Below are 22,108 nucleotides of genomic sequence, written 5' to 3' on the forward strand. Positions count from 1 at the left end.
GTAAAAATTCTTTCATGGTCGCTTACCAAATTTTTAATGGAAGAGTACAGAACTTAAGTACTATTCAAATAATTCAGATTAATCATTGAAATTTGATGTTTAAAAATAATATCGTATCAGTTTATCTTAAATAAATGTTATATATGATTTAACAAATTCATGTAACTATTATTTAATATGATTAAAACAATTATTAATAAGACCAAATCCTAATAACATGCGGATCATAATAATATTATTGATATCTTATAATAATTTTTAACTAATAAATAATAAATATATTACAAAAACAAGTAATATCGACAAAATGGAATGTTGTTGGTTTCTCGTTTTTGGGTGGTTCAGAAAAAGCAGAGGACGGCCTTATAAATTAACTTTCTCGCTCAATCACAACCGGTAGACAGCAGTGAGCAGACCCTTCTCACCCTTCGCTAAACTCACCACCATTTTTGAACTCAGTCCCCAAATCCAACGTAACTATTATTATAAAGTGAAGAAGACAATGGTATTTGAGTCGATTGAGAATCAGGAGGCGATCGGTGATGGTGGTTATGAATGTAACAGTACATCTTTTGAACAGAAAGCTTCGATTGATAGTAATGGCGTTTCCTTTCATCGAACAGTTGGTGTGCTTCACATTGCTCTTAATCGCGTGGTAGGCTTTCCAATTTCAATAATTATTAATCGAAATCATGCTCGCATAGTCGCATTGTTGTTATTTTTTATTACAGATAACAAACCACACTTCGATTTGCACGCTGAGCTGTTATAAAAACTTTTGGCGAACAATTTCTGTATTGAGTTTATCAGATGCATTTTGACAAATTGGATGAATTGATTGAAGTTTTTTTGGTTGATTGCAGAGTAAGTGGTGTATTCTTGTAAGCTTTGGCGGATTCATTCTCTTGAGAGATGATAATCAAGCACTCTGGGCTGTTCTAGGTTCTGTTCTAAACGTCGTTTTATCATTCACTCTGAAGAAGATTATAAATCAAGAACGACCTGTTTCTGAAGTGTCTTGTGGCCCTGGAATGCCATCTTCACATGCTCAATCCATTTCGTTTGCCACTATTTTCATGATTCTTTCAAGTAATTAACCCTCTTTTGTTCTTTCCATACTTTTCCTCTTTGAAATTAATCGACATTATTTCCCTCATGAACAATGCGAACAGCTTTGGATTTTGTTCATGACTTAAAAAATTGTAAATTTTGATCTTGCAATTTCTTATATCTTTTTTTTTTTATTCTCGTTGACACAGTCGTTGGATGGGTGGGATTGAACGGATATTCAGCTATTCTCAGTGGGCTCATTATAGCAGTTGGTGTATATTTTGTAAGTATACAATCCCCTTCATCTATGACATTGCAAATATTTTTTTTTTTTGAATTTTAGGTTTATATTGAATTATCCAAGAATATGACTTCACCTTTGTTGGCCTTTTTTTCAAACATTATAGGCCGGATATTGAGGTATAAAGTTGTTACGACGAGTATTTTGTCATAACAACTTTATATCAGCTATACACAGTCTATAATAATTAAACTGATAACGTCTTTCAAATGCTAAAAATTTAACACATATTCCTTCATTGTGCTTATGTTGTATCATTTTTGTATGCAGACATGGCTACGTGTTCTATTACGTTATCACACTATCAGCCAAGTGGTGGTGGGCGCAATTGTGGGCTCTATATTTTCTATCGTATGGTTTTCCACATGTGATATTATGGTCCTAAATGCATTGACGTCTGTAGTACATGAATTAAGAAGATGTGTATTTGTTAGCTAAAATGGTACTGTTACTATTGATGTTATTGTTGTTGTTCTGTAAAGATAGAATGTTTGTATTAAGAGCATCCATAGTAGCTAACGTATTGTTATAAGATACAACAAAGATAGAAATTTTGTATCAAGAAAATCCACAACGGCTAACCTATCAATGATATGTTATTTTTTCCATATTATTTTTCCACTAATTTTATTTAACCAAAACTTGTTATTATAAACCTTGCTCAGTCCAAAAGTTTCAAAAGTTTTTTTTTTCCTGAATTAAATTATCTATCCTCGTCTATTTGAGATGTTATATAAAACTCCTCATCTAATTTTAACATTTTAAGTACATTTTGTATATAATATATTTTTTTTAAATATATTGTAATCGTTACCGATCGACATTTATGGTTTAGGGTAATTTGCGCATTTGGTCCTTAATTTATTTTTTTTAACTTTGAAAGTCCCTATTGTTTGTTCTTTTACACGTTTGGTCCCTGTCTTACCTAAAAAGACTATTTTTTCATGGTTTTTTTAATTTATTTAAATAAACACACGCTCAACCCCACCCACCACTCTCACCTTACCTTATTTACACCAACATTTGTTCTTATTTAAATAATAGTCTTTTTAGGTAAGACAGGAACCAAGCGCGTAACAAAAATAAATAGTTGGGACCAAACGTGTAACAAAAACAAACAATAAGGACCTTCTGAATTAAAAAAAATAAGTTAGGGATCAAGCGTACAAGTTATCCCAAACCATAAGGACCATTCGTGTAATTTACTCTAAAATATAATATAATATTCAGCCAAATAAATTCATTAATCACAAAAATAATGAAAAATTGAAAATTAAATATAGTTAGGAGAATGACTTGCTAGATAAAATTGAGACAAAATTGCAAAATGGTCCCAGTGGTATGTCGAAAGTAGCAACTTTGGTCCAAAATGTGTTTGGCTCGCAAGGATGGTCCAATAGTTTCGTTTTGTTGCGAGTTTGGTCCAATTTCCTATGAACTTTTTTAAAATGACGGATTTGCCCTTTATTATCTTATTTTTCATTTTTCTTTTATTACAACAATTAAAAAACAATTAAAAATAAAACAAAAATAAATCTCTCTCTCTCTCTCTCCCTCTCTCAAACGTAATTAAATTAAAATCCAGATTGCAAATCCATCCATCATATCCATCAAAAACCTCACCAAACTCCCCCAGATCTCCCACATTTTACTCGATTCCTAAATCCCCAAATACCCAATCGCATGTTTCTACTAGATTCAAATTGTTTTCACCTTTTGATTTAGAATTCGAGTATGATTATGTGAATTGCATGTGAACAAGTATGATTAAAGTTGGAAAAAGGAGTGGTTTGGGGTTAGGCTATTCTTCGAAGTCTTGAGCAACGCTGAGAAAGCAGGGTTGTTGTCTAAGGTGGAGGAGTTAGAATTCACCTTTTCTTCAAGATGGAGCAGGTGGCGATGGCGACTGGTGGTTTCTTTTTGGGTTTAAGATGGAGGCAAATGAGGGTGCGTAGAACTCGACCGCTTCACTAGGAGTTTTTTTAGGAGTACTTGTGAGTTTTTAAGAAAGGGTCTTAAAACCCAATTCGACTGTTATTGTTTTGCTTTTAGTGTTGATATTGATCTTACTGTCTCGATTTGTTTATCTTCACAAACAGTTGGTTTAAGATTTTGTTTTTGGATTTGGGTTGTTATTTTGGTTTACAACTTTGATTTTCTTCTGAACAACAATGGTGGGCTACAACCAGTAAGTTTAGGTTTAGGTTTCATAGTAGAAATCGATTCAGGTGGTGGTGAAGGGCCTTGAAACACCGACAAGGGTTTCAGATCGACGGTGGGAGGGATAATCGGAAAAGGACAACTATGGTCGTGCTCTTTTAGATCTTCACGGGGTTGCTAGGCAGCTGATGAAGGCCATCAGATGAAGATACATTGACGATGTCCTGAGCGGCGGTTACATGGATTAGATATCCAAAAAAACCCCACCTTGGAAACATCCATGGAATCGATTTTCAGAAACTCACCCCTTGATATTTTTTAGAAATTTTAAGAAACATCCATGAAGTCGATTTCCTGGATTTTCATCACTGCTTTATGAGTTTTTGAGAGGTGATGATGGAGTCATGGAGATTAGATCCAAGAACACCGGAATCCGGTATGCACAAACTCATCTTTATTAAGAAGGAAGAGATGAAGAAGATGAACTGTTCTTGGGTAAAAAGAAAAAAAAACTATGGGGGAATACGGTGGAGAGAGAGAGAGAGAGAGAGAGAGAGGGTATATTATTTTTGTTTTATTTTTAATTGTTGTAATAAAAGAAAAATGGAAAATAAAATAATAAAGGGCAAATCCGTCATTTTAAAAAAGTTCATAGGAAATTGGACTGAACTCACAACAAAACGAAACTATTGGACCATCCTTGCGAGCCAAACCCATTTTGGACCAAAGTTGCTAGTTTTGACATACCACAGGGACAATTCTTGCAATTTTGTCTTATTTTTAATTGTTGTAATAAAAGAAAATTGGAAAATAAAATAATAAAGGGCAAATCCATCATTTTAAAAAAGTTCATAGGAAATTGGACCGAACTCGCAACAAAACGAAACTTTTGGACCATCCTTGCGAGCCAAACTCATTTTGGACCAAAGTTGCTAGTTTTAACATACCATAGAGACCATTCTTGCAATTTTGTCTAAAATTGTTACCCATATCATTTTTTGGGCTAACAAAGAGAGTAGCAGAGTAAAAAACCGAGAGGTAGGATGGTTTTATAATCTTTTTCAAGCTATTAATTTGTATGGTTTTGTACGATGTAATGGGATGATCGATCTAACTTCTTGCTAGTTTAATAAAAACCTTTTTTTAAATATATAATAAATACAGTACTATAAAATATTACTAATTGGATGGGATTAATTACAAAAATGTCATATAAAAAAACATTATGCAAATAAGGGTGGACTATATGGGTTGCAGGTTGAAGAAAAATGAGCAGGTACCATTTTACGTTGGTACCTCCATGAACACAGTTACGACCAAGGTGGTACCTTACAATTCAACGGGTATGTAATCTTGCTTCCTTTTTCTCTCTCTAGACTCTCTTTCGACCTTTCACTTTTTGTTTACTTGTACATCATGCATGAATACTTAGGCTGGAGGGAGTGGTGTCATTGAAACCGCACTTCCTCCTATGTCACTTAGACGCCAACTCAGATTTTTTCGTATTTCATCAATTTGAAACCCCAATGTGGGAGTGAGAAAAAGGTTAGGAGAGAGAAAAGAAAAAAAAAGTTGATTGGTTGTGAGAGAGAGAGAGAGAGAGAGCAAGTAAAAGAGGGGAAAGGGAAAATGGAGTGTGGCCATGGACTACTGAACTGCGGTTTTGGCCGCAGGAAACCGCACCCTGGGGGTGGTGTTTGCAGTCCACGTGGCAGCATTGCAGTTTGGAACCGTACTCCACACCCTACAGCCTTATATTAAATTAAGTTTGTATGTTTTTAATTAGTTTTGTATGGTTTTAATATTTTTCTTAATTAATTTTATATGATTTATTTAGTTTGTATTTATTTTAAAATATATATAAAAAAAAATTAAATGTCTTTGGATGATGAAAAAAGATGAGTTTACGTGATAGAAGAGTTGGAAGTGATATCATAAATGGGTTGAGAGGGATAGATACCCACCACCCTAATAAATAGTTACTTTTTTATCAACAAATCTAATTTACATGATAATTATATCTATATCATGGACAAGATTTGAACCATTGGTCTTAAGACGACAATGCAACATCTATTATTGTTGGGTTAGAAGTCATTTAATAATAAATAGTTACGGAAACCAAAGATATTATTTCCGCTCAAAAACACTGATATATCTTATTCTAATAGTAATAACATTTGAATAACAAAATGAAATATTTTATATACATATATAATATCTTAAGAAAAGTAACTTTACTGCTTGTTTAAAATTCAGTACCTAGTACTTAAAATCTTTGCCGAATACAAAATCGCCAAAAGTAATATGAGTCGAAGGGAAATTCAGGGTTTCCTTAAGAAATATTAGTGGCAGCCCACCACCCAAAGTCAACATCACCATGTAACCCACAAGTTCTCAATGCAATGAACCACAGATCGAACAATTTTATCAATGTCACCTAATTTTTAATTAAGTCCTTTTTCACGCCATCCTTTTGAGTCATTACACTCAATTGCCAACTTCTAAGTTGGTGTTTTAGCTCTTTGAGCTTGTTTATGAAAACAATGAATTTATTATCACCACATCACTATACACCCCAATACTTGGCTCAAGTGGAAGTCACGACATGTTCAAATCCCTCGAAAGTCATTAGTGAATTTGAACAAATGGAAAGGCGTGGGTCCATAATCCAAATATTTTTTTTTTAAATAATGTGATTATGATCCGACCACACCTTAGTTAAGTAGTTAATTATGTAGTTGTTAAATTTGTAAATGTATCAAAGACTTCTTTCAAGCAAAACCCGATCTAACTCATTTCCGCACATTGTCTATTAACACGAGTAAATTTTCTTCCATCCATGGGTACGTCACATAAAGCCGAAATCCCAAGACTGTAATTGAGATCACCCAAATCAGCATGGCAAACTCTTTCCCGAGATATGTAATAATATCTTGAAAAAAAACTTTTGAATAGGTTGTGACGATAATGTCATCCACATATGTGACATCCTCATTTTCACCGCAAATTTAAAAAATTTATATATACTTATAAATTCAAAATGTTTATTATATTGTGAAATTTGTTCCCAAAACATGATAATATCATTATCAAACACTTTCGAAAAAATATATGTCATTTATATTTAAAACCATGAGATGTCATCGTTAAATATAGATACATAAGCATAAAGTTGTTTAAATAGACCTTACAGCAATTTATTATACTATGACCTACAGCTCCTCAATCACTCAACATCTTTAGGCCTTCGTACTGCTACCTGTGATATAAAAAAACTTAATGCGTTAGGTTTGGGAGCTTAGTGAGCATATAGAGTTTTCAACTCACAATAATTAAGTTATTTGATTATATATTTTACATCAAATAATTTACCCGATTACCCATTCTCGTTATTCTCACATACTAATCATAAAATATTGATTTCAAAGGATCTATCCTAAGGATCATCATTAACAACAGGCAAACAATACTACTTGGGGGGTTCTCAATACATTATATGTCAGTAACGCAACCATGGGGAAATAGAGTACATCAAATGAACAAATAGTTCATTAGCACATATAGGTTGCGAACTTATCAGTGTTCCACTGGACTGTCTAGAATAATCTGTGGCCATCATCTATACTCTGTTAGACGACTGGTTCATCAATAATCAAGTCCTCTCATCATCATCTCATCATTTTTATCACCCATCACTATCCAATATAATTTATATAAATATATGAAAATACATATAAGATTAAAGAATAAAAATCCTAAGTTATTAACGTGTAATTGAAAAAAAAAAACCTTAAAAAAAAGTTTATTTTTGTTATAACCACAACTTTCTCCCAAAATTATCATTCTAGCTTATTTAACGACTTTCATTGTTAACTTTGTTATCTTATATGCAAAATCAGTCCTAAAGTTGGGTTTAAAGTTTAAATTTGCTCCTTGTAGTTTGCAAATAATTACACCTTATGCTTTTTTAACTTTATTTTTCATTTTTTTATATACTTTTATTAAATTTCATTTTTTATATATGTACTTTTATTATTTTCTTTGTTGTAATATATATACTTTATTTATTTTTGTTTTTTATTTACTCTAAATATATTCATACATTTTACACTTTTTGTATTTTTTTAGTCTTTTCATATTTATTTTCGTATTATATTTAAGTTTTTTCCTACTTTTAGTTTTTTCATTTTTTTGTGTTTGTTTTCGTATTTGTTTTCATTTTTTTCGTATTTATAACTTTTTCTTGACCTTTTTCAAAAAAATATAAAATGTATTAATACATTAGAGTATAGTGATATATACACTAAAGTCCTAATATTTTCATCGATTTGACAAGAAAGTCATAAACTTTTTTTTTACAGTAAAGTCCTAACTACTGGGAATTTTTGACACGTTTACCCTTTTTTCCAGTTAGCCGATAATTAGGAATTTACTATCAACAAAAATAAAGTTTATGACTTTTTTGTCAAATCGTGAATTAGGAATTTACTGTCAAAAAAATAAAGTTTAGGACTTTTTGTCAAATTGTTGAAAATATTGGGAGTTTAGTGTATTTTCATAACCCAAGAATTTTTAATTGTGATTTTTGTCGCAACACCACTATTTTTCTTACCATCATCATATTTACCCTAATGCAATCACGGTCAGGGAAACCAAAAGCAAAAGAGAGAGTGAAAGATGGTGAGAAGATTTGTAAAGTATTCTTTTAGGTTCGCCGCCAAATCATGAACCAAAAAGAAGGGACAGACTATACAAACATAAATAGCACACACCTAGTCAAAAGGGTGTGAATATGGAGAAGGGGTAAGAAGGGCATTTTCGTTTTTAACGATTTCTTAGTTCTCCATTTTTAGGACTACAAAGTCAACACAACTCTGGTTTTTTCTTTCTTTCTTGATTATCTCTATTTTTTTCAATGTCGGTTTGTTGAGAAACTATTTAACAACAAAACAAGCGTTAAAGATTTCAATAGAATCTGACTAATCAAAGCAAGTTTCAATAATTCTTATGCTTAAATACTATCATACCATTAAATTTCTAACAAAAAATGATATATATACACTAAAGTCCTAATATTTTCAACGATTTGACAAGAAAGTCCTAAACTTTATTTTTTTTACAGTAAAGTCTTAATTCACGATTTGACAAAAAAAATCATAAACTTTATTTTTTTTACAGTAAAGTCATAATTACCGGATAATCGGGAAAAAATGGTAAACATGTCAAAAACTGTCGGTAGTTAGTACTTTACTATATCTTATCAATTCCGCATATGTCATCATGATTAACACCACTACAATTGGTATCAGAGAGGGTGTTCTTGATTTGATCAAGAACTGATCTATGATGACATTTTTTTTTATTTGGTGATTCTTCATTGTGTTTTGATCTTCGTGTTTTAGAGAGTTTTTGGATTCTAAAAATCGAATTGTTGATTGATTCTATTCATAATTCGATTTTCTTCACTAGAATTCAAGTGGTTTTTGCTTTCTTTCTCTAGAAAACTCATTCAAAATCACTTTTTCTCTCTAGAAAAACCCTAGATCTTGTTGATTGATCAAAGATGGTGTACGTTATGATTCTTGGGTTGTGATCATTGAAGATGTCAAATACAAAGTCAACGGAAATCAATTCTATGGATTATTATCAAAAGGTAGCTTGATTTCATGGGATACCATGGTTTCTTAAGGAGGTTTGAAGGGTGATCATGGAAGATTGATTTTTCAACCACTTTCGAAGATTGGATGCTTGGTTGAAATCTCCTTGAACATGGTATCTTGGAGTGAAAATCAAAAAGAAAGAGAAGAAAGAGGTTTGTTTAATAAGAAATACATTTCTCTTATTGAAAATTCAAGTGATATTCATGCTCTTAAGTATGTTGAAGTTCAAGATTATGGAGTTCAATGTGATGTTCTTGATGTTCTTGAAGTTCATGACAAGAAGATTTAAGTTGATTCTCATGAAGATGAAAAAGTTTTTTTGCTCAATTGGAGTTCAAACCGATGATATTTTGTGTTCTTGTGATTCGTTTGAGGGAATGATTCCTTATCGAAAACCATCAAGCTAAGAAATTCACAAATATCAAACTCCAAAAGATATTATCCAAACGTGTCAAGTTGAAGTTGTGGAAAGTGGGTTTGTTCATGAATTAAAATCTTCAAGATGTGAAAAGATAAAAAAAGAAAAAGAAGAATAAGATCAAACGTAAAAACAAGTGGGTTTATTCACAAAAATCGTCAAATGTTGTTGTGAAGCCGAAATTCATGAAGCAAATTTAGGTTCCAAAGAAACAATCACCAAGTGTTGTATTGAAATTGAAGTCAAGACCCAAAAGTGTTGATGGTTCTTGTGAAGATGTTCTTAGATCAATGAATAACACAAATAACGAGTTGTACAACATGCATTGTGGGTGGTACAATGTTCAAATTGGAGATTTTCTCGTTCCAACAAATTAACCAAGATCTTCAAAGTTTGATTCGTTCATTGCAAATGGCACTCGAATCATCAAAAAGGTGTCTCAAGTTCTCAAATGGATCCCAAAACGTTCATGAATTCGATTTGTGCTTGCATTTTTCATTTTTGATTGCTTTGTCTCATTGAATCAAATCCATTTCTACCTCATTGTTGATCCAATTATTTTTTTTATTTAGATCAATACAAAATCAAAATGTTATTCTCAAATTTTTTTTTTCGAAATTCATTGTTCATCATGAGCCCAAATCAATTACTCTTCATTACTGATCATCTACCCAGATCAAATGCCCATTACTGTTCATCGATCTATTGTTAAGCCCAAATAGCATTTGATTTTATGTTCAGTTGATAAACCATTCGATTGATGTTCTTTCAAAAACTCGATCGTAACTGGAGTTACATCAGATCGAATTGTGAGATTTTACTTTGACTTCCAATCGATTGAAATAGAATCGATGGGTTGGTTGAAATCGATTTTCAATTTTGACTTTTGTTCATATTTTTTTCTTCGCATCTAGTGGTTATGCTTGGACTCAATACTCAATTTTCAATTTCGCCTGTATTCTATGTTCATTGGAGTTGTTTTGCAAATCGAACATGTCCATTGATGTTGTTCGAATTGTATTTTGTGATTTCGATTGCTATAAAGTATTAGAGTCGAATATTTGGAGTCAAAGTCACAGACATTTATGATTTGAGTTTGCTTTTAGGTCGAATAAGCATCAATTTGTGAAATCGATTTACCTGTCGAATACGATTTCGTTGTGTATGCTTGGAATTTGATGTGTTTGACTTGGAATCGATGGAACCTTGGGGTCGAATTTCTTGAAAATGAACATGTACTGGAAATCAAAGGTCTAGGAATCAAATTCGATTTATGACAGTTGATTTTGAAGTGTATATGTAGAGTCGAATTGGAGTTAATTGTGATTATTGGAAGTCGAAATCGGTTAATATTGATGTTCGGTTCGCGTAAACAAATTACTGATTTCGATTTGGGTTGACTTTTTGCTTCGTTGTCGAGGACTGAACATGCTTCGTTGTCGAGATTCCTTTGTCGTGATTTGTTATTGAGGACTCATATGTGCTTCGTTGTCGAGGACCATACATGGTTCGTTGACGAAGTCTTTAAGATGAAAAGCGAATAGTCGATTGGTATAACGAAGTGAAGAAAAAAACTAACATTTTCGAATTACACCCCTAATCTTTCAACGAAGTGGCAACAATTACCCAACTTCAAAATGGGTGTAAAAAAGAAGTTAAAAGCTGAAGTTTCGTTTTGAATCCCTAGAGTTCGTAAGAAATGGCAGAATTTATCCTAACTTCGACATTGGGCTGAAAATTCTAAAAAATGGGGTTATTTTGGAAACATGCCCCTACAGTTCATGGTAATTAACGCTTTATACCCAATTTCGCAATTGGGATAAAGTTTCACATATTTGGCTTTTTTGGGCTCAATGGGTCCCTTTACAATTCTGATATTGGCAGTTTTTACTTGGATTTTCAAAGTCTTGCAACTCTCACCCAAAAGTTGAAAATTTCCACAAAAATTGGAAAATTTTCATAACTTTTCCGTGATTGTTTTTCCATGCAATTTTTTCGCGGTTTCATTTTTGGCAAGCATCAAGGGGGAGTTTGGGAAGATTATTCGTCGGGAACTTCTCAACCTTGGTGGGTTTTATAATCATTTTTTATTATAAAAAGGGGGAGAATGTAGAGTGGGTATTCAAAGCTTCTCGGGTATTCATTTGCGGATTTGAAGACCGGTATTAATTCGAGAGGGAGTTGGTCTTAATCGTGCAAGCTCGTTGGATATTGAAGCCGGGACATCCAATCCTAACTTTGAGCGGGAGAATGTTAGGGTGCAAAGTCACACTTGGATGTCATGTGTGCTTACTCTTTTGTATGTGTGTAATGAGTTGCCTTTCCTTTATAAGGAAGTGGGTGACACTCACTTTATCTAAGGAAGAACTTTAGAGTGATTAGTTTATAGAGAGAAATATTACAACCCACTTGTACTCTTTCTACAAACTAATGAGAGCTTAAACGATTTATTTACTCTTGTGTTCTTCGTGTTCATAATTCTAAAAATGATTCACCAGATCTTATCAATTCCGCATATGTCATCATAATTAACACCACTACATAATTGAAAATTTGTATCACACACTTTGAACATAAATAAATATATGTTAATTAATCACCATACAATTACAATTTATTATTGTTACATTGTTTCAAAACTATCAACTAACCACTAAAATATAGAATCTAACATCATCTCTTAGCCCAATTCTCCTAGCATGCTTGAAGTGTTTGATCTTGCTTAATCCCTTTATTAGAGGATCATCAAGATTATCCTCTGATGATACTCAATTCACCATGATTTTGCCTTCTTCTACTTGATGTCGGATGTAATGGTATTTTCTTTCGATATGCATTGATCTACATTGATCATTTGGTTCTTTACTCAAAGCAATTGCACATTCATTGTCACAGAAAATGTTCATTGGTTCTTGGATTGAAAGAAGAAGTCCTAGATCTCCACCCCTAATCCTTCTTCTTCTTTACTCGCCATCCCATTATTCCATTTAATCCACCTAAGTTTTTTTCGTTCATGTAGCCCCCACAAAAAAAAATCCTAAGAGACTCTAAGGAATTAATTACTTTTTGGGGGCTAGAAATAGGTTCATAAAATACATGGCAATGCTTCTAAGAATCAAATTTATTATTATAAACCGACCGTGAACCAAAAGTAATTTGATTTTCCAGTTTGCCAACCGCATAGTAAACTTCTCCAACACTTTTCGGTTTTCAAAAAATATACTATTTTTATGTTTTATATAGTTATTTGTATATATGAACTAAAAAAGGAACCAAATTAATAAAACCGACAACATTTTATGCAGAATTTTAATGATTAAATATGCTAAAAACTACAATAATTAATATGCATTTATAGTTTATATATATATATATATATATATATATATATATATATATATATATATATATATATATATGATTCAGTTCAACAAAAAACCGTTTTAAACATTAGAACTAAGGACCAATTTTTTCTCAACTTTTAGAGTAAATTTTTCATTAAAAAAAACTAAAAATATAGATAACCATAACTTTTTATCCTCCATCCATTGATATTAAATTTAATAAAAAAAAATGTATGTTCAGATAATATGAATCTGTATAGATTTCACCCGGTGAAATATGTGCAGATTCACACTATGAATCTGTGCAGATTCACACTATGAATTTGTACAGATTCATACAGTGAATTTATACAAAATTAATGATTTATAGTGTAGATTCACAATGTGAATTTGAACAGATAAAAAATATACAAAAAAAATTTATCAAATTTGATATCAATAGAAAGAGGATAAAAAGTATGAATTTCTATATTTTTAGATGTTTTTTCGATAAATAATGAGCAAAATGAAGGTTGCATTAATGATAAAGTTCTCTGGGGAAACCGCTAAAAAAGATTGAACATATAGGAGGATTCGAACGAATTCTGCTTTCATTTCCCACGTATGGAGTACTTAGTGACTGGCGTTTCGGTCTCCCGCAGCTAGGAAGGCATAGTCCCATATGCGTCCGTTTGTGGATTGCGGGACTATGCGGAAGAGCCTTCTTGGGGGGGGGGGGGTTATCCCTAAGGAAAACTATGTATGTTTTCATAAGGAAGCCATCGAAAGCTTTCCACAAATTGAGATTTGGCCGTAGAAGGATCGAATTGTATCCGAAGAACAGGGGAATACAAAAATAAGATCTAAAACTTGAATATATATATATATATATATATATATATATATATATATATATATATATATATATATATATATATATATATATATATATATATATATATACACACGCGCATCCTCTTGTATTATTTTTCTAATTAATTTTTTGAATTAAGTTTCAATATCATGGTTAATAAAAAACTGAAAAAGAACAATAATAAAAACGGATAAAAACATTTAAAAAAATGAACAATTTAAAGTTTGTTTGATAGTTGTTGAATAAGTCAAGTCATGTTTGATTAAGACAAGAGACATTGTTAGGTTAGTCTCACTAAGTCAAAAGTTGGGCTTTTGGTAAGGTTTTCGTTTTTGACAAAACCCAAGTGCACAAGAGAAACGTTTTCTTAACCATATCGTTTTCTTAGAACTAGTTTTTTTTAGAACTAGTTAACAATTAGTTTTAATAAATACCCGATTTTTTTTCGGTTTATTTATTATTATCAAACTGAACCTGTTTTTTAACCGAAAAAACATGTTTCTAACATAATTTCACTTCCAAAAAAACTGAAAAAACATTATTATAACTGAAAGTAATGTAATAAAAATCGGTTTTTAAAAATCCAAAAACAGTTCAAAACCGATCTTTGAGAACTAGTAGGGGTGCAAACGAGTCAAGCTACTCGCGAGCTACTCGGGATCAAATCGTTAAAAGCTCGACTCGAAACCGATTTTTAAATGAGTCTGAGGCGAGTTCGAGCTTAATATTAAGCTCGTTTATTAAACGAGCTCGAGCTCAAGCCTATGTCATTAAGCTCGATTAGGCTTGCAAGCCTAAACGAGCCTTTATACAATATAATTTATTATTATTTATATATATAAAATAAAAAACATATTAGGAGAATTATGGATTTAGGGTATTTGTAAACGAGCTCGAGTCGAGTTTAAGCTTATTTAGACATGTCAGGTAAAAAACGAGTCGAGCGTGAGCCCGAGCCAAACTTGTATAATTTTTTACAAGCTCGAGCCGAGCTCAATACAAGAAAGCTCGAATCAAGTTGAGCTTGAGCTCGAGCTTTATATAAATTAAACGAGCCCGAGCCGAGCCTGGCCAGGTTCGAGTTCTGTTTTGCTCGTTTGCACCCTAACCATCGTCACCCTATAAAACTCTTAAGCTGTTATTGGAATAGTTTGTTTTTAACATTTTGCTTTAAATAATTCATTTGTCTTCTAATCATATTATAATATAATTATTAATGACTCAAATTTTTATTAAAATTTAATACCTCCATCATTTATATACACAACTCAATAATTTTTATTTTTATTGGTTTTTAGAACGGTTTAAATACGTATCCACTACTCTATTCTACTATATCTATATCTTTCGTCCATGACTTATCACTTGTCAACATGTGGTTGAGGGACAAATATCTATCAACTTTTCTTAATATTAGACATTTATGATTTTATAAATCCTTTTATTAAACAATATATTAGATGAGAAAATTTCATAAAACATTCTATAGCCGAGAATTATAAAAAATACTTTGGTAAATGTTTATTTTTTGGAAACACCAAATATTTTAATATATCAAAAGCCCAAACCAAAAGCAAGAAGCAATGGAGTGGAAGGAATACAAACAACACGAAAAATCATAGAAAAACAAAGAAGCATAGTTACATGAAACAAAGTAAAGACTTTTTTTTAGAATGGAAAGCAACTCCATTTCACCCTTCTACCCACCCAATTCCCCCTGTATTTGTAAGTTTGAAGAATTATAGACTCCAAGTTTTGCCATTTCTTGCTATCCATACGTTCCAAAACTTGGTGTAAAATATCATGTTGAGAATTTCTCTCTTCTTAGGACAATTTTCCCATGAGGCAGCAAAATCAATAAGACCACGTACTAGGTTGAATTGGTTATTGCTAATTTCACACCATTTTATAATCCAATATCAGACATCCTTGTAGATCCGCAATCAGCTAGAAGATGGTAAATGTTTATGATCGAAAAAGTTTGTGATAATAGATGTAAATGCTAGATAAAAATTAATAAAAAATAATATTATAAAAAACCATCGGAGATTACAATTTGCATTTAACATCCTAAGTATATTTTCTTTCTCTGTTTCTCATTTATCAAAATGAAAAATACGAAGATCTTCTAAAAATCTATATTCTTTATCATGGTAGGTTAAACTAACCATAACAGCTATGCACAGATCATAATATTGCCATTTGCCAGCATTTAGAGGGGGGCAAAGTGGACAGCTTAACATGACCCAATTTTTTTATTATATATTTTTATTTACAAATACTAAATTATAATAAGGATAAAAGTCATTTTTTTTCTTGTTCGTCCTGGACCTTTAAGAATATTTTATTTTTCAGGACCGGCGCTATTTGCCAGCATGCAACTTATATTCATATGAAATAACACGCTAAAAACCTCCATTTTTTTTTATATCATATGGTTTTACACCTGAGACTCAATGGTTTAAAATGCATTGACGTCTATAGCTACATGAATAAAAACAACATCAATTTGTCAGCTAACATGTCATTATAATTGTTGCTAACGAGGGTTTTGAGCTAGGAGTTTAAGCAATACTTTTTATGATATTAACATTTGGGTTATGATATAATGTGTGTGGCAAAACACAATGTTATAATTGGATAGATTTTTTAAAACACAATCTTGTGGTAGTAAGAAATGAAAGTAGGATGCTATGAACTATCCGAGTACCAAATTTTCTCAACTTCATCTATGTTGTATAGCAACAAATCTTTCTCTTTCCTTAAACACAATAACCTCAAAACACAATCTATATCTTCCCATTGAGGATGCGAATGATCTCCCGCCGAAAATGCAAAAACACAATCTTTAACCTTAATCCAAGACCACCCTGGTTCCTTAACAACACCTTTTATCCTCATTAATCTCCTCAAATCCGCCGCTTCTTTCCACCTCCCTTTACCCGAATACAAATTCGCCAAAGTAATATAGGTCGAAGAGCAATTTGGGGTTTTCTCAAGAATCTTGGCGGCTGCCCGCTGCCCAAAGTCAACATCACCATGTAACCTACAACCTCTTAGCACAGTTGACCACACAACATCATCGCCACTAAACGGCATGGTTTTTATCATGTTTTCAGCCTCACGTAATTTACCCGATCTACAAAGTAAATCAATCATACAACCATAATGTTCTTTAGATAAAGTTAGGTTATATTTTTTAATTAGGTCAAAGTATTGAAAACCTAAGTCAAGTAAACCCGCGTGGCTACATGCGGTTAGAACCCCAATGAATGTGACCGCGTCCGGTTTTAAACCAGACCCGATGAGCCGCTCGAAGAGGTCGATAGCTTGTTGACTCAACCCGTGTTCTGCGTACCCATTGACCATTGCAGTCCATGACACAATATCGTTACATTTAACCTCATTGAAAATCTTTAAAGCTTTTAAAATGGACCCGCATTTCGAATACATATTAATTAAACCACTTTGAACCATGGGTTCATGATCAAGACCTACACATAGACAATGAGCATGAAGTTGTTTGCCTAAATCAAGATTCGCCATGGTAGCACATACGCTTAAAACACTAGAAAAAGCGAATTCATTTGGTTTTAATCTTTGGTTTCTCATTAAAGAAAGATACTTAAAAGCTTCTTCTCCACAACCCATTAGAGCATGTCCTCGAATTATAGTGCTCCATGAAACAATATCTTTTTGTCTCATTTCTTGAAAAACTATTGATGATGAATCTAACTTTCCACATTTTGAATACATTGTCACAATGGAATTAGCCACGGACATAAATTTAATAAAACCGTTGCGCAAAACACACGCATGAAATTGTGTACCGAAATCGATTCGTGCAAGATTTGCACAAGCAGAGATGAGTCCTGCGAGAGTGTACTCATTAGGACTCACCTCTGATTCTTGCATACGCAAGAACGCATTAAATGCGTTATGTTCTTGACCCATTTGAACATATGATGTGATCATTGTTGTCCATGAAACAACATCTTTTGTTTTGATTTTATCAAATAAGTATAATGCGTATTCACCTTTTCCACATTTGTTATACATGGTGATAAGAGAGTTGGCCACAAATGAAGTTTTATCAAAACCTTTCTTCAATGTTTGTGTGTGAATTTCTTTACCAGTACGTAATAAACAAGCATCTGCACATGCTTTTAATACGTTAGCTAAGGTGTAGGAATCATATGACATACCATTTTGTAATAAGTTAGAAAAATATGAGATCCCCTCGATGTGGAAACCAGCATGGTTTAACCCAGTTATGATTGCAGTCCAGGAGACCACATTTCTTATAGGCATTTCATCGAACACTTTACAGCCTTCGTATACTTTCCCGGTTTTCATATACATGTTCAAAAGAGCACTGCTTACAAAGACGGAACTCACGAGATTGATTTTTACTAAGTACCCATGAAGTGATTCGCCTTGTTTAGCACTGAAACTGAGAGCGCATGCCTTGAGTGCTAAACTGAGTACGAAGGAGTCCATTCGTTGAGAGGGATCGGCCCACATGTTGGAGAATAAGGACAAAGCTTCAGATGAATTGGAGGTATTTACGTAGCCAGATATTATGGTGGTCCATGTAATTTCATCTCTGTGAGGTAATTTATCAAACAGTTGGCGGGCGTTACTCAACCTGTTTGATTTTACGAGCTCCTTGAGTTTGGAGTTGACTTCGACCATGTTGAATTGAGTGACATTGTGGGATTCTTGAATTGATTGGGGCTTGAATGTTTGAGCGTAGGCAATACATGAGGTTATATACGATCTTCTGATACATATTCTGGCTGATATAATCATATAACCATGGTTAGTCAACTTATCAAACATACATCGTTACATACTAAAGATTAAACCGTATTGATAACATATATTTTGGACGTTCATCGTTTACGCACCTAGGAAATGTATAGCGACCATCAATAATGCTCCTGGTTCTAGCCTCCCTAATACAATAAATCGTCTTTGCTTTGTATACTTATGGTTTTAATCGCTTTTAATAAGGTTCTTAAGGCTTCGCGAAAACGTCAAAGTTAAAATCTTGGCAAATACACAACTTTTTTTTTTATTTTTTTTATTTTTATTTTTTATTTTAAGGAAAGACTATTTTATATAAATTAAAAAGGTAAATCATATAATAATGAATTTTATTAAATATATCAAGTTTTTAGAAGTATTATATTAATATTTAGTATAAAAAAGTTAACAAAAACTTAATTATTTTAGGGTCGATAAAAAAACAAAAAAAAATGCGTCTTGAAAAAAACTCGCGCCATAACAGGATAAGGTGCATCTTGACATGTTATTTGGACGTCACATTTTATAAACCCGTTTTAGACGTTTTCGTAACGGGTAGGTCACGCCTCGCGTCAGTGGCGGAGGTTATATAGGGTCAGGGGGTTGTGCCCCCTCCCCCCAAAATCAAAACTTCAAGCTCCGTCACTGCCTCGCGTAATGAGATGTCTTGAGACGCGTCATGACGCGTTTTTTAGAACCATTGTTTTAATCTATGTGGTATGTATGTGGTTTTAGGTCTTCCAAAAATTAAAATATATTGTGTTTATTATCAATTTTTCTACACTAATAATTAAATTGTATCCTTATTAAAAATCTTCATATACTAATAAAAGAATAGTTTCTTTGTTACGTTATACCGTATTAGGCATCCTAATTAATGTCATGTCACTTATCAACCTATTGATTTTTCATTTCAAATTTTTCACTCTAATTACATTAAATTAATACCATTATAATAAAAAAATAAAATAAAATAATATAAATTATAAGGTGATATAATATAATTTTACGTATTTATTTGAATCAACGATTATAATTTTATATAATTAAAAAGTATCTTAATTAATAATTTATTTAAAATAATTAATTAATAGATTTAAGTTTTTACTATGAACGTTTAATTATATTTGTAATAGTATTTCCCACGAGTTATAAACTAATATTAAATAAAGATAAGGGCCCACATACTCTCTCTCTCTCTCTCTATTGACATTGAAGAAGTGGTCATAGGTTCCTGTCGTAAAAACTCGCAGCCCCAAACACTCTCATCCCTCTCATTTGAAATCAATTCAGAAACTCATATTCTCCTTTCATTTGATCAATTCAAGATGCCTACCTCTTGTCTTCCTTTTGAAATCGATTCAAAAGGCTTTAAATAATGAATAATGAATTATCTTAATAATGAATGCTACAAGTTCTAACCTAGAAGTTAGAGGCTTTAAATATAGAAAAAACCCTAAAAGATAATAGGCTTAGGTTGTCACATCCACCACATTGTGACACACTACATGACACGTCATGGTGCTCACAAGAACAACGCGATCATAAAAAAACCATGTCACGTCATGGGTATCCATACACCATGTCGTAGCAATTATTTTTCCTCAAAACCAAACATTTGGCTCACCACCGATCCATCTTGCAAAACAAAGTGTTACATGTAGAGAGATATGGGTGTATTTATTTATATATTTATTAAATATTAAAAAAGTAAAAGTAAGGAAACAAGGGTATAATTTTGAAGTTTTATACCAAAAACATGGTAAAATTTCAACTTTATAATAATGTTGATTGTCATGTCGGTATTTTGTCTTTGGTTCCTTGTATAATCTCCCAACATGTTTATTTTTTTAATTTCATATTTTTCATAAAAAAACATATACTTCTTTTAAAAGATCTTCAAACCGATCATCTCTAAACTTCTACAATTTTTTTATGTCATCTCTACCAATGAAACGATTTCAAGTATGTATTGAGCTTTTTTTAAGCGCTTGAGACAACATATATGTAATCTCTAAAACGTGCAACAGCAAATGCAAATAAAATACAAAATTAAATGTTTTGAAATACAAAGTAACACCCTCTGTTTGGTTTTGGCTAAATCCATATTCACTTTCTTTTTCGACATATTCGAGGACTTTAACAACCTTAAGCAATAAAGAAAACCAAATTTGACAAAGTTTTATAATGAGAACCCCCAAACTATATATTTGACTCATATTAGTGAAAGCTCTTGGTTTAATTCATTCAAGGTCGTATCAACGGATGGGACAACATGAGCGATTATCTATGAACTCCAAATTTTTAGGGCCCATTTTTTATATGTCTATTTATATTATTATAGGGAAAAAAACATTTGGTGTTAAGTTGTCCCATGCAACGGCAAAAAAAAGGAAAACGAGATTGGAACTAAAATTGGTGGAGAAGAAGACGAAGAAAATTCAACCAATTCTTCGAGAATATAAGAAATTAATCATTTTCATACTTTAAAAAATATTGTTAAGGGCCTTATTTTTTTTATTTTGTCTAGAGCCTCATCGGCTTGAATCGACCTTGAACCCACTCCTGATTTTAATCTTATTTTTACTAGTTGCTTCTTGCACTTTTTTTTATAACCTTCCTGAATCATATTTTTTCATTGGCAAGGAGCACAAACCGTACTCATAGCAAGGAAATACATTTCAAAGAAGTTTTTGACACCATTATCGTCTTGTAACCGCCACAACCATTAATTGAAGTTGGTGAGCAAAACAGTATACTAAAAAGGCTGAAATATTATCCATTGAAATTAAAGCTTTCAAACCGTTAAACTTACCGTACATATTACTTGCTCAATCATAACCTTATCATCTTAATTGTTTCATACTCAATCTATGTTGAGCAAATAAAGAGTCTATAGAATATTTAAGAGATTGGAAGATGTGTCATTTATGTGAACAACACCTACAAATCTCTCATTAACAAGGCCAAGTCTATTAACATATCACAAAACCATGACCATTTGTTCCTTTATACTCATTAGACTCATCAACTAACGAAATGAATTTTCTTGCCTGATCACTTTCTCGTGTAACTTTTAGGACATCCTCACTAAATTTTTTTTACCAATAACCAATTTTAGTGTTTCCAAGAATTTTCCTCTTTGCAAAGACTTTTATGACTCATCTTGTCCATTAAATGATAATGAACCATTAGGTAGATGTCTGCACACCTCTAACGGAAGTGTTTAATCGTATATAGTTATCTTTCCTTGCACTTTTACTTTGCTTATGAAAGGCAACGAGAATGGATTGATGTTGTTTCACTAGATCTTCACATTTTTAATGTTCTATCATGAAAAACTATTAGTCGTACGAACATGACTCAAAAGTCTTTCCATTTTGTTCCAACTATTAAAGCCCTCGGTGACTCTTTAAGTCTTTCCATTTTGTTCTAAAAAAAAGAAAATTTTGACATAACTTTCTATAATATTAAATTACAATGTGGTTAGTTTACTTTAATTTTTTAAGT

At 32.1% G+C, this 22,108-nt stretch overlaps 2 protein-coding genes across 2 annotated transcripts; one reads left to right on the forward strand and one right to left on the reverse strand.

The window, feature by feature from the left end:
• Positions 1-375: 375 nt before the first annotated feature.
• LOC111897362 (lipid phosphate phosphatase epsilon 2, chloroplastic) lies at positions 376-1,948 on the forward strand. The gene is made up of 4 exons (XM_023893316.3): positions 376-655; positions 864-1,089; positions 1,260-1,333; positions 1,622-1,948. The coding sequence occupies exons 1-4, from the start codon at positions 503-505 to the stop codon at positions 1,787-1,789; spliced, it is 621 nt and encodes a 206-aa protein (XP_023749084.1). The 5' UTR covers positions 376-502; the 3' UTR covers positions 1,790-1,948.
• A 14,384-nt stretch (positions 1,949-16,332) lies between these two features.
• On the reverse strand, positions 16,333-18,821 carry LOC111897349 (putative pentatricopeptide repeat-containing protein At3g47840). Its single transcript, XM_023893300.3, has 2 exons — positions 18,700-18,821; positions 16,333-18,588 (listed from the first exon to the last, which is right to left on the reverse strand). Exons 1-2 carry the CDS (start codon positions 18,719-18,721, stop codon positions 16,481-16,483), a joined length of 2,130 nt encoding a protein of 709 aa, XP_023749068.1. The 5' UTR covers positions 18,722-18,821; the 3' UTR covers positions 16,333-16,480.
• Between the last annotated feature and the right edge of the window lie 3,287 nt (positions 18,822-22,108).

This window comes from Lactuca sativa, chromosome 2 (assembly GCF_002870075.4).
Source record: "Lactuca sativa cultivar Salinas chromosome 2, Lsat_Salinas_v11, whole genome shotgun sequence".
In the NCBI taxonomy this organism is placed as follows: Eukaryota; Viridiplantae; Streptophyta; class Magnoliopsida; order Asterales; family Asteraceae; genus Lactuca; species Lactuca sativa.